Source organism: Gymnodraco acuticeps, unplaced genomic scaffold, assembly GCF_902827175.1.
Source record: "Gymnodraco acuticeps unplaced genomic scaffold, fGymAcu1.1, whole genome shotgun sequence".
Classification (NCBI taxonomy): Eukaryota; Metazoa; Chordata; class Actinopteri; order Perciformes; family Bathydraconidae; genus Gymnodraco; species Gymnodraco acuticeps.
In genome coordinates, this window is record NW_022989979.1 from 585,404 (window position 1) to 598,658 (window position 13,255).

Here is a 13,255-nt window from a genome sequence, read left to right on the forward strand (position 1 = left end):
ATGACATAAAACAAGCATACAGCACTGTTTAGAATCCATTTGGTCTGGTTTAGCGTAACCATGGCGGCCGCCATCTTTCACTTCTGTTGACAATATGCAGCTACCCAATTGGTGTAGCACGATCACGTGACGAACCGTGGCACGACTTTGGACCAAGATATTATTACGCTTCGAAGGGACTAGTTCAGCCAATAATTACGTGCCTAGAAGAATTGGCAGGAATTTTAGCGACGATATTTTTTTTGGTGGATAAGCATGACTCGTTCTTTTTTATGAACTAAAGATTGTGTAGTTTCACTTCTGTGGAGCGGGTTGAAACGATAACAGGGTTCACCTTATGGCCTACATATAAGTTGTGAAGAGAACTGAAGAATACTTCCTTCTGTTTACAGAGCATGCAGCCCAACGAGTTTTCACGGTGGATTCGGAGGAATAACCCCGTTATGAGAAAGCCACTTGTGTCTGCCTGTGCTTCGAGGGAATTACAGTGAAAACTCGACTGTCCATCGACGCGAGTGTGTCTTAATTGACGAAGAGGCAACTTCAGAGGATCACGGACTGAGCACGAGGCTGTCTTCAAATGGCCGCCGGAGGAGGAGAAACTACGCATGCACACCATAGACTGTATATATAAATGAACGTAGTGTCCGTGACGTCACCCATAGGATTCTGCAGAGTTGCCGTGAAGCCCTTAGTAGGCGGAGAAGGCCACTAACGGCTCGACTGTGACGTCAGAGTCTAATCCCGCCTGCTCCAAATAAGGGCAAAGAGGCGGAGCCGATGCGGGACCTGCTGCCTCCGAACTGGAAGTAAACAGAGCTAGCTCAGGCTAAGAAGCTAAGCTAACATGAAATACATGCATACCAAGTTACATGCAACAGTGTAGTTCCCCTATATAAACGTTACATTCATAATCAAATGAGACAATCTGCAAGAGAATTAGCTATATTTTGTTATTCTTAATGCTTGTCATTCACACGTTGAGAAAAGACGGACTCCACCGCCCGGACCTAAGGGAGCCGCAGTGGGCTAGCTCCGGGACGCCGGCTGGAGCTAGCCCCCTGCGGCTCCGTTAGCTCCGGCGGCCACCACTGGGATAATTGGGTCCCCTATTAACATTTGCTCCCGTTTAGCATTATGGGCGTCATAGCCATATACTATAAAAGTCTTACCCAAGGCTGAATCATAAACTAAAATGTATGTGTTAAGTGTAAGTATTAATATGTCTGCATGTAACTGCACTATAACTTCCACAGTAAGAGGGCGCTATAGGCGTAAGGAGGCGCAGCTATTGTAGCTGACGTCAGGTATCAGATATAAGGGATTGTTCCCTCCCCTTCTATCTCTCTCTCTCTAGCTCTCATGGAGAGCAGGTCAAGTGGTGCAATGCACATATGAAAATAATAAGGCTAAAGAAGACCTCGTCGTCATGACCAGTTTATTGCTATACATGTGACTCTGTCAACAGTATGCATAAAGGGTTACGTCCTTAGCTGGCTAATAAGTAACAAGCTAAGCTATCAAGCACACAAACACCTGCGAACGGGGTTAACATGTATAATATTATCATTTTAGACTTCTTGGAAGTTCTGTTAGTACATTCAAGCGCACAGCACGACATTTTAATTGTCTGGTATTTGTAACAATATTCCCTAAAAGGCACAATCACCACGAACACGGCTAAAGCTAAAGGGTCAAGTACAGTACTATGACTAACTAACGTTGTAGCCTCTATGGTTGTAGCCTAGCAGAGTGGACAAGTTGCTGTTAGCTGATAGTGAGGCATGTACGTGTCCATCAACGTGACCACGCCCTAATTTATGCAAAAACGTTAAGACCTAATATAAATAAAAGGGTCGTGTTAGAAAACAATTCACTCACAGATTCATAATCATGAAGGTGGAATCTAACTGTAAAGGAATATTTTGGTCTTGTTAAAGTATATAGAGTTTAGTGATTTGTCCTCGGGAATCTGTTTAATGGTTAAAGTGTATTCCTGCCTGTAATGTGATCCATAGCTTCTCAGGAAGACACAGGTCAAGAGGTCATCTGATGTCTTGTGGGGGAGAAGCTTGGCTCATGTGGGTTTACAATGCAACGAGTCTTTGTCTCGACATCTGGCATGCATTAAAGGAAAACCCGCGTGTTTTAGGGCCCTCCTCTTCTCCATGTATAGATGGGTGCTTGGCGCTTTTGGGGCAGAGTTTGCTGGGATCTTACATGAGAACTGTGATATGCTGTGAACTCTCCGGCCGTTCAGGCTCTCAATAAATATCAGTGTATTGACAGGCGAATCCAGTTTCACTCATTTCATGATTGGCTCAACATTGCTGCAAAGAAGTTTACCTTCACACTAACTATATCGATAATATTTATTGCATCCATGGGTAGAAACATGTTTTTTCTGCTGTAAAGTTGGGCATTTTAACATGGGGGTCTATGGAAATTGCTCCTTTCTGCAGCCAGTCCCTAGCGGCCCATGTATGAACTGCAGTGTGTGGCACTTCCGTATTGGCTTCCCGGCTGTTCCCCAGAGTTTGCCGCTTGATGCACACACAGAAGTGGACGACGCGCGCAGTTTTTAAAAGAGCAACGCTTCAAGACAGAGCCATAAAGAACTTGGACACTAAGAAATCAAGAGTGATCTGAGTAAAGGGCTTCTGTAAAGGTTTGCTAAACCATTATTACTGTGAGTGCCAACTATAGTAGTGTGTGTGGTTAGCGTTTTGACTTATTTGCTCATGTCAATTTATTAAGGCTTGTTAATTAAGGCGTAAAGTTAAAGGGAACATACGTGTTTTTATTTCCAATTTCTAATTCAAAGTGTGTTTTTGGGAATAATAAGTGAAAGTTATTTAATTGAAGTTCTGAAGTCTTATTTTTGAGTATATTTTTGAAAGGTGTAAAGTTAAATTAAGCTGTTTTTTGCACATTTTCTATTTTAAGTGCATTTCTACCTCTATTGAAGTCTTATAGGGTACATTTAAGTCACACTTACATTTGAGCAAGTGTTGAAAGTTCATTAAAAGGTTTAACTGCATTTAGCTGTTTTATAAAAGTGAGTCACTTTAAAGTAGTGATTACTAATGTCTCAGTCTAGTGAGCCTACAATTCAGGTTAGGGAAAGTACAGAGTCCCAAGACGAAGCTGTGGATAACACTGAAGCACAGCAGCTAAGAAGAGGTCAAAGAACTAAAACTCCTACAGAAAAGGGTAGAGAAATACAAGAAGAACAAATGAAAACGCTCTTACAAAAGCTCTTACTACAATTATGAGAAATGGAGAACACAAGTGAAAACAGCTAAGCGGCCATTATCTCAAACAGTCTTTATCTGAAGATTTGCTTAATGACATAATTCATGATGTCACAAGTTTGTCAGAAGATGTCTGACATGTTTATGAGGATCTGCGTACAATCTCAACTCCAGACCAGGACACGCGTCGAAGAGTGGATCTGTGTGCAGAGATTTCTAAGTTTGTCATCATCAGAGCCTCAAGTCTCCTGGATGGAAAGGTTCCAGAAGGAGAAAAGAAAGATTGGCCTGAAGCAGGTTCTCTCTTTAACTCAAGCACCTCCACTTCTTCTTCGAAAAGCAACTCCAAGCAATCGAACCAGTCTTCTGTGAAACGACAAGAATCTGAGGCTGCTGCAAGCCAAGCTGTTCTGAAAGTGTTACAAGAACAAGAAAGAGAACATTTGGAGATTCAGCGCCTGGAAGCAGAAGCTAAAAGAAAGATAGCTGATCAAGAGACTGCAGCCATGAGGCGTTGTTTAGAAAGAGAAGCAGAAGAGTTAAGACGTTGTTTAGAAAGAGAATCAGAAGAGTTAAGACATCGTTCAGAAAGAGAGGAAGAGGAAGCTAAAATTAAAGCTTGTCTAGAAGAAGAGCATGTAGCTCTACAACAGACTCTGGATGACAAACGGAGAAAAATACAGCAGTTGGAAGCAGTAAAAGATTTCAATGCAGCACGAGCAAGAATGCAAATGTATGACCAAGAAGAGTCCATTAAAGAAGAATGGAAAGACGTGCTAGAGAGGGATCTGGTAAGTAACCCAGTGCCTGCTCCCACAAGTCCTCAACGACAGGTTGTCACTACTTCCTCAAGTGAAAGTACAGCAGAGCTTGTTAAGGTGCTAGCTGGTGCCTTAACTGCCAACAGAATTCCAGTTCCTGAACCTTCAGTATTCAGTGGGGATGCATTGAAATACAATGAATGGAAACTTTCATTTGAAATACTGATTGACCAGAAGAACATCCAAGACAAAGAAAAGATAGACTACTTAAGGAGATATGTTAGTGGACAAGCTAAGAAAGCACTTGATGGTTATTTCCTGCTCGGAACCAAATCTGCCTATGTTGCAGCATGGGAGATTTTGGAGGAGAGATATGGGAATCCATTTACAATTGCAAAAGCCTATAGAGACAAGCTTCAATCGTGGCCCAAGATAGGATCTAAGGACAGCTTTGAGCTCAGAGATTTTGCAGAACTTTCTCCGTAGTTGCAAGGCTGCCTTGGTCCATATCAAGGCATTAGAAATCTTGAATGACTGTAATGAAAACAGGCAAATACTTTCAAAATTACCAGATTGGCTAACTGCAAGCTGGAATCGGAAGGTTACTGAAGTCCAAGAAGACAGTAAACAATTTCCCTCCTTCAGCCAATTTGTTCACATCATTGCAATCACTGAAGCAAGGTGAAGCTGAAAACACCAAATCTCAAAGACAACAAAGCTTTGCAGCAAAGACACCGACCACAAGTTCAGACGAAAACACCGTCTTAACATGTATTCTCTGTAAGAAGAATTGGCATTCCTTGCACAATTGCAGGAAGTTCATGGAGCAAGCTGTTCCAGACAGAATTAAGTACATTCAAGCTCAGAAGCTATGCTTTGGATGTCTCGAGACTGGCCATCAGTCAAGGAGCTGCCACAGTAGGAGTGTATGTGAAGTGTGCAAGAAGCAACATCCTACCTGTCTGCATGAAGAGCGTACAAATCAAGAAAGATACAAAGAAAGACCTCAACCAACACAACAAGAAGAAAGAACCACAGCAGCTACTTCCAACAGAGTAATACTTGGTGAAGGTTACACGCAAACAGCTGCTATAATTCCAGTCTGGCTTTCATCCACATGTTAACCAGCAGAAGAAATCCTTGTATACGCTCTGTTGGATTCTCAAAGTGAAGTAGCTGAGGCTTTGGAAGCAAGTAAACAACAAGTCAAGCTCAAGCTATCTACTATGACCTCAAGAACCACAGTTGTAAGCGCTCAAAGAGTGAACAACCTACAAGTCAGAGGCTTTTACTCCGGTAAAAAGATTCCCTTACCACCAGTCTATACACGTGACTTCATTCCAGCCAACAGAACTCACATACCAACAGATGAAACTGCAAAAGCTTGGTCTCATCTAGAGCACCTCCAAGGAGAGATTGCACCTCTGCAAGACTGTGAAGTGGGTCTGCTCATAGGTGTGAAACAAAGAACCAATGAATGTACAACCATTCAAAGGCGAAATACCAAAGTTACCTGACAAGACGTGTGCAGTAGTGCTGGGGGGAAACGATTATTTTGAAAACGATTAATCGGGCGATTATTTGATCGATTAGTCGACTAATCTAACGATTATTTTTCTGTTGTTCAATTCATAAAAAAAGTAATGTAAAAAAAAACGTAATGTAAAAAAAAAATTTTTTCACGATACTGTGTCTCAGGGGATCTTAATATTTAAGAACCTATTAATGTGTTATACCAGATTAACGGAAATAATCTCAGCTAATTGACGATACAAACCATGTTTACCAAAACAAAACACAAGTCTCATAAGAAGCATCTAAATGACCCCTGAGCGAAAAATGCTAACGGACATTGGCACAGAACTCAAGATAAAAAGTACCCTTATTACTTATCGTAGCTGCACATACAATATATCCGATTAAAGCTGAGACTCCACAGATTATGTAGGTATATAGTATCATCACTGAGTGATCCGGACTCGCGACAGGGGAAGCAAATACAGTCATCACAACACGTACCTTCACAGAGCTTCTAGGGAGATCGTCTCACCGCCGTAGCTGTCAATCTGATCAAAAGACGTGTTCAATGGCATTAAAATGAGAAAAAAAGCGGCTGAATCGGTTAATCCATAGGTTTTTAACGTCTATGTATAAAAAAATGATTGAATTTATAATCCATAATTCCATTTTATGTAAAAAATCGGAGAGCAAATGCTAGCTGCTAATGGTAGCCACCACAGCTAGCTGCTGCTTCTGCTAGGCTATGCAGCAGTCTCAGTGAGATATAAATATATAAATATCTTTGCGTTTTGGACTAACTTTAACATATTCCCATGCTTTTGAAGACCTAGGGCGAGATGTTTTCGTTTGAGGGCTTCGTGCGCAATCCTGTGAGGAGGAGGTGGTAGCCGTTTCAGTCTCCATTGTGTTTGAAGTGCGATTGCGAACTGCTTGTTGCTTTGGGTGACCCACGTGTGTGTAGCGACGCGTCGACGCGGAAATATGTCGTCGACGATATTTTGAAGTCGACGCGTCGCTACAGCACTAGTGTGCAGTACACCGCCTAAATTGTCTTGAAAGAAGACTAAAAAATCACAGAAGTCTTTCCAGGGTCAGAAAACTTAAATGACTGGTTAGCCAAACCACATTTGACAAAAAGGGGAAACCCATAAATTAGGACTGTGTTCCTTGAAAGACCTGTACACAAGGTTGTTACTCTGCTTGAGGCAGAATAAGGTGTTTAATGTGTTGCCTGAGATTCCATGTTAAGTTGTTATCTACAGGTAATGTCTATTTCAAAGGGTAAAGTGTGTACTTTGTACAAACAATATTTTGTGTGAAATCTCACGAGTAATGTGTGATTTGGTGGGAGTGTGTGCAGCCTTGACATGTTCATAATTTAACTGTAATGTGTATTTTCTAAGTGTAATAATAATTATTGTTGTAATGTTTCATGCGTGCAATATTTCGTCTTTTATTTTGAAGTCCAAGCTCACGTCTCGTTATGCTGTTCTCACGTGAGTTAGAGAGCGAGAACATGAGAAGCACCCTCAGAGTAAGATGCACGGATACTTACAGCTCCGTTAGTTTTGTATTCTTATACATATAAGTTGTGAAGAGAACTGAAGAATACTTCCCTCTGTTTACAGAGCATGCAGCCCAACGAGTTTTCACGGTGGATTCGGAGGAATAAACCCGTTATGAGAAAGCCACTTGTGTCTGCCTGTGCTTCGAGGGAATTACAGAAATGCATACATAAAGTAGCCTCTTTCAGTCTGTAGATCTGCATATTTACCTGTATAGCAGTGGTCAGTATTGCCATCCAGCAGAGTTTCTATCTCATCTGAAAAAAGCATGCAAAAACTATCAACTCACAGTCACAGATGTTTCTCAGAATTGCTGTGTGTTAATATCCTACCATTATCCTGTGTGTCAACTTCTGGAATGGGTGAAAGTCCTGTCAATAAAAACAAAACAAGTTTCTCAGGTTTGAAATGAACGATTGTGGAAAATACTGGATCATAGGAAGACAGAAAAGGGTACATCTTCAACTCATGGATCAGTATGGCATGGATTCAATAAGTATTTCACCTGCTTTTCCTAAAATGCTAGAGTACCTAAAATATTACCTACAGTAAATCCCAAATGTACCATGTGCACCCAAAGCTAAACAACTTTGGGTCGTATGTTTTGTTTAGGCAGGGGGCCTTAAAAATGGGGTTCCATAAATGATCAAATGCCTTAAGTAAGTCTCTACATGTACACAATACATACACAAGAAATAAGGGTGTAAACCTTTTTTAAGGTTGATGCGGTATTAGTGAATTTGCCAAAATCGTTTACCTTTGGGAATGAAGATTTCTGTGTGTATCTCACCATCTGGTAGAAAGATCAAAGGAAACGGCACATCAGGTACATATTGTGATTCATTTCATATACAGGTGTATGAGACAAACGATAATAATTAAGGGAAAATAACAGACTCCTAGTTCAATAGTGCCCTGTCACCTGTTATGACAGTTTGCTTGCTTTAAATGATCCATTGAGGAACAATTGCAGTATTGTGAAGTAGTGTGTATTGAATGTACAAAATTGCTTGTAATCAGTTTTGGATTCAGTCTTGACCACAGGTGCTGAAAACGAGCCGTGTGTATCTGGGGTTACTGTATAAGGTGTCTACTCTCACTTTGATAAGGAACAGAACTGAAAATGTGAGCAAGAATGGAACATTCTATATAAAAGGAATTCATAGGACACATTCATATTTACCTTTTAACCCCTGGCAGTGATCCCCAGTGACATCATAAACGACAGGATGCACCATGGGCTTTTCTGACAAAAATGAGAAACATTTTCAGGTCAACGCTTAAAGATCAAGCTGTGTGTGTATGTTGCAGGTGTGTGTGTGTGTGTGTGGCAGGTGTGTGTGTGTGTGTGTGTGTGTGTGTGTGTGTGTGTGTGTGTGTGTGTGTGTGTGTGTGTGTGTGTGTGTGTGTGTGTGTGTGTGTGTGTGTGTGTGTGTGTGTGTGTGTGTGTGTGTGTGTGCCTTACTGCAGGAGTTCCTCCTCCAGTAGATGTGTCCGAGCACAGTTATGACGATAGTGAGCACCACCACACCGAGCAGAGCCAGACAGAATGCCCTGAACACGCACTGCCACTCATCTAAAGAACAGAGAGGGATTCAAGCAGATTCATTTACTGTCTCAGAGCATCTCCTCAGTCCCAGGAATACTCCATCCTGATTGTAAATCACTGATGGGACATTATTAAGACTAACAGATGCCAGTGATTGTTCATTTCAAGGAATCTAGAAGCCTGTTCCATAACCCTGTCAGGACATACGTTATCAGCCTCTTTTTCAGTTGCCAGATTGTTAATACTGTTCTCCAGCTCGCTTTCTAAACCTTTTAACCTTAACACTTTACCCTGAAGGCTTATGTACCTTAATTTGTATATATAAACAAGAACACCTCCTGTTTGTTTGAGTGTCTGTCTGCACTTGGGTGCTTTCCCTTGTTGCCCTGCACTCACCCACATGACACATGTTATTGGTGGACATTAGAAAGGAGAAAAAAGACAGGAAATGAATCCATATAAGCCAGAGACAGAAATAAGGAAATGAATGAATAGCAGCAGATAAGAAACGGAAGGGGTATGGTATGGAAATGTTTAGTGGAAGCATGAAATTAAGATTGATACCCAGCTTTCAAGACACACTGGAACATATAGCCTTAAGCTTGGGGAAGTGTTGGAGAGAGAGACAAATGGAAAGAGCTCCAGACAGAATCAATACAGCCTTCGAGATACAGTTTATTAAGATGTACTGTATACCTCTGATCATACAGTACAGAGAGAGGAAGAGAAACAGCGAGAGATTTGAGTCAAAAGAACAACAACTGAGGAAAATGTCTTCAATTGGAAAACAATTCTCCACTGTGGACTGAGAGAGAGGACAGCCTTAAAATCAATTTGACCTAAAATGAAAACTGATTGTCCAATTTCTTTCCTCTCCTTTCAAATTTTAGATTGAAGCCACACTGACCACACAAAGAAAAATGAGCTCTCTATTCCTGACACCTACCTTTCTCTGTCCGTTTCCATGGCAACTTTTCCTTTGCTGTTGCATTCAAAACTGTTTGATTGGCGAGCCAAAGGAGACAGTGGCTTTGATTGGCTGACTCCGAGATGGGCAGGGTAGGGAGACAGCAGTAAAATGCCTTCCTCTGTCCTTCTTTATCCTCCTCTTCCTTGTCCTCCTCCTCAGGTGGATAGAGGTGTAGGGAGCTGTGATTAGTGTGGCCATATAAGGTGAGATTCAGGGTCTCTGCATCCCCTAATTGAAGCTCCACTGACACCACCAAATGTATTTTTAGAGCTGTGAAGACACAGAAAGAGGAATACATTGATTACAGCCATGCTACGTACATTTGCTGAAGAAAACCGTGCATTGTTGTTGAAGTATCGTAGCTCGGAATGCACCCTATGACGTAGATTATATTTAAATGTTCATGATCATATCAGGATTTTTGCAGTCATGCCATCGTATCTGTTTGGCTTTTCTTTTTCTTTTTTGCAAAGTTCTGTTGAGAGCCATCATTTGCTAACAAGGGAGGGGTTAATTGAATGCCCTTTTATTCCTCTGGGATTTGCTTTTTTTAACATTTGCAAATAACTTAACTAGAATACCGATCTTAAAGATGTCTCATCACCTTTTGTTGCTGGGAAAGCAGAAACACTACAGTTATTGATGGCAGTGTAATTAATGTCCAGGAAGAACTACAACTTCATGTGTAAACAGGGCCATAGATGTTGATATGAGTTAAAGTTGAACTGAAATATTTTTAAATCCACATGAAATGATGAGCAACAGAAGTCAACAGGATTATTTTTGTCTCGGGACCATGTATGTCTATTTAGAATTCAAAAAGGCAGCCTATTATGCTATTTTTTGTATTTTGTGATTCTTCTGTTTAAATGCGTTAATGGATAAAAAGGTCTTTCTTTTCCTCATACTGCATATGCTGCAGCACCTCTTTTCACCCTCTGTCTGAAAGCCCAGTCTGCTCTGGCCGGCCCTGTTGTGATTGGTCAATAGAAGCGTGAGTGTTCCATGATGTTTACATGCACAAAAACCTATACTGTAACACAGGAAATGGAAAACCCCAAAAAGCATAATAGGGCCACTTTAAGTCTGTACCAATGTGCTGACATCCCTAAAGCCACATTGCTAGCATGCCTAAAAACAATGAAAATGTATATTTTTAGTAGTACCTGAAGATGAGCTATGTCTGTGTAATTGTGAAACGTCAACATCTGTTTCACACATGAACCAGCTCTGTTCTGGGTCTCTGGAGGCGCTCCTGGACTCAGGATCTGTCGTGTTGCTCTGATGCTCTTGTGTGCAGTCTTGCCCGAACCCGTCACCTTCTGGAGTCTGTGAGGGGTCACACACATCTTTTTTTGTAATTTCAGCATCCCCAATCTTTGCTTTTCCCCCCTTCTTCACCCGATACCCTCCCTCACAGCGTCGGTAGGGCAGGCAGAGGAAGTTCACTTTTGATACTGAAAGGGGAAAGCAAATGAACAGAAAAGTCAGAACGATTTCTCGGCAGCAATGGAAGAAATGCAAAGTGCACTCTATTCAGAATTCAAAGCAAGATCCCAAAATGGAAGATATAGCCTCCAGTTTATATCTGACACACAGGGCAAAATCATTGAAGGCGAACACGTGGCCAAGTACAAAGGCTAATGCAGGCTGCTCTCAAAAAGAGAACCATCTTTTCAAAGCAACACAATACGGAAACAATTTCAAAGCGGCTGTCAGTCAATGTCTTGCTGAATGGAGCTATATTTGGATATGACTCTTAGCTCAGAAAGAATGATGAAGAGGTTGAATCAGACAGTGACAAGAAATCAAAATGTATTAAATGAAGTAAACTTCTCTTAATGGTAGACTTTAGTTATTATAGTGTAACCAACATTTTTAGGAAAACTAAGCCAAAACAATCACTTCCTCCTTTTTAACTTCTTCAAGAGATTGTGACCCAATAGTGACATTTATATAAAATCACCCACCTCTGTACAATGTGAAGAAATCTGGGAGGCAGATGATGAAGGCGAGGATCACGAGGATGAGGAGTTTAGTCAGTGCTGCTCTTGTCATGGTTGCACCATAAGATCTCACACACAAACGTATTCCCCCTGACAGAGGCATGACCTGGGGCTTGTGCTATCTACTTCCTTTTCTTGAGTTCTGAAACAAACACGTGTTTTCAGACCCAGCATCACAGAAATGTTTGGTAGAAGCCTGCCTCGATATTATCACATACGTCTTTCAGAGGCAGGCCACAACGCAGAAAAAACTACACTTCCTTTTGCACTTCCTGTTTTTTTCTAAGAAAGAGTGAAAATGGAGTTTCTATCAGCAGAATGTAAGTAGATGATTCGATATGTGAATGATGGATAGAGGATCTATCCTGTTTTGTATTTGTGTGTTGCATATCTGTAAAGAGACATCAGCTTATGTTATATTTTTGTGTAAAACAGAAAGAAACATAGACATTTATATTCCCCAACTGTATGGTTGACTGTACGCAATGTCGGTTAAAGAGGGAAACTCCCCTCAACAAAACACACCTTAGACACTCCAACACTACTTTCTCCTATAGAAGCCCATTTCAACCATTATGTTTTCTTTATTTCAAATGAATCTGATTATGACTTTTTATCTCACTTGTGCCAGATACGGGTAAAAGAAATAGGCATCTAATACTGATGTCAGTAGTTCTATAACAGTTTGTCATTACTATGACTTTGTATTTCATACGTTTAGCAGCAGTATGCCATCATTTTGAAGTGTCTTTTAATAATGAGATACATTTATTTTATTATAAGGGAACTATCATCATAATTTTTGCCTTAGTTTAAATTATTTTTACGAATTTGCAGTGTTGTGTGTTTGATCATTATGACATTGTTTCTTAAAATTGATTACACCTTTCTTTAGTATATGATTACGTCATACTGTAATTAGTAGTACAATTATTCAAAAGATAATAGTTAAAAAAGAAAATAAATGTATGATTAATCTAATACTCGCTACTCTGAATAGTGTAGCCTAAGCAGTTACAGGTAATGGATGGATAAGTGGAGAACATCTCTCAGGCGTTTCCCATTATTATCACATTATCAGAATGTCGCTCATAATTAGGACTTACTGTAATAGTAAAAAAACAGGTTATTTTTTTCTTGTTGCTTAAATTAGCTACCTGGGGCTAGCTGCCACTCCTTTTAATTAACATGACCAAACAATAGAGAGATGATACAGTAGGTGTGTCTGTTGCTGCTGAAGAGGACATTAGCTTTCTGTTTCTCGTTTCCCGCTTTAAAAAAAAAAAGTATATTTTCTTTGTAACGTTTAACTTGTTTAGTGTTCAGTGAAGCTTTGGTTTCCTGAGAGCCACTTATCTTTGAGGACCTGGAACACACGCTCACACACGCTCACACACACACACACACACACACACACACACACACACACACACACACACACACACACACACACACACACACACACACAGATTCAGATAAACACACAGTCTCAGACAAACACCCTTATATGAATACACACAAACACAGTGATGTGCATGGCTGGCAGGTGGAGCCTTATCTCCGCTCTGCAGCAGCTTGCCTCTCAAGGCTCAGTCGGCAGCTTAGAATGGGATTGAAGCGGCCACAACC

At 40.8% G+C, this 13,255-nt stretch overlaps 2 protein-coding genes across 4 annotated transcripts in view; one reads left to right on the forward strand and one right to left on the reverse strand.

Moving 5' to 3' along the window:
* Window positions 1-11,794, reverse strand: part of LOC117543452 — a 20,263-nt gene extending 8,469 nt beyond the window's left edge. Inside the window, exons 1-9 of one of the 3 annotated variants that reach the window (XM_034211757.1) lie at window positions 11,591-11,794; window positions 10,787-11,077; window positions 9,597-9,890; window positions 8,567-8,677; window positions 8,285-8,347; window positions 7,859-7,894; window positions 7,434-7,472; window positions 7,311-7,358; window positions 6,035-6,081 (exon numbers count right to left, since the gene is read on the reverse strand). In XM_034211757.1, coding sequence (XP_034067648.1) covers window positions 6,077-6,081; window positions 7,311-7,358; window positions 7,434-7,472; window positions 7,859-7,894; window positions 8,285-8,347; window positions 8,567-8,677; window positions 9,597-9,890; window positions 10,787-11,077; window positions 11,591-11,729 — 1,026 coding nt within the window. In that variant the 5' untranslated portion in view covers window positions 11,730-11,794 and the 3' untranslated portion in view covers window positions 6,035-6,076. The remainder of the gene's footprint in view (window positions 1-6,034; window positions 6,082-7,310; window positions 7,359-7,433; window positions 7,473-7,858; window positions 7,895-8,284; window positions 8,348-8,566; window positions 8,678-9,596; window positions 9,891-10,786; window positions 11,078-11,590) is intronic. The other 2 variants (XM_034211756.1, XM_034211758.1) reach the window with 2 other exon arrangements.
* Window positions 11,795-11,908: 114 nt separating this feature from the next.
* Window positions 11,909-13,255, forward strand: part of klhl5 (kelch-like family member 5) — a 63,658-nt gene continuing 62,311 nt past the window's right edge. Inside the window, exon 1 of the mRNA XM_034211564.1 lies at window positions 11,909-11,946. Coding sequence (XP_034067455.1) covers window positions 11,945-11,946 — 2 coding nt within the window. The 5' untranslated portion in view covers window positions 11,909-11,944. The remainder of the gene's footprint in view (window positions 11,947-13,255) is intronic.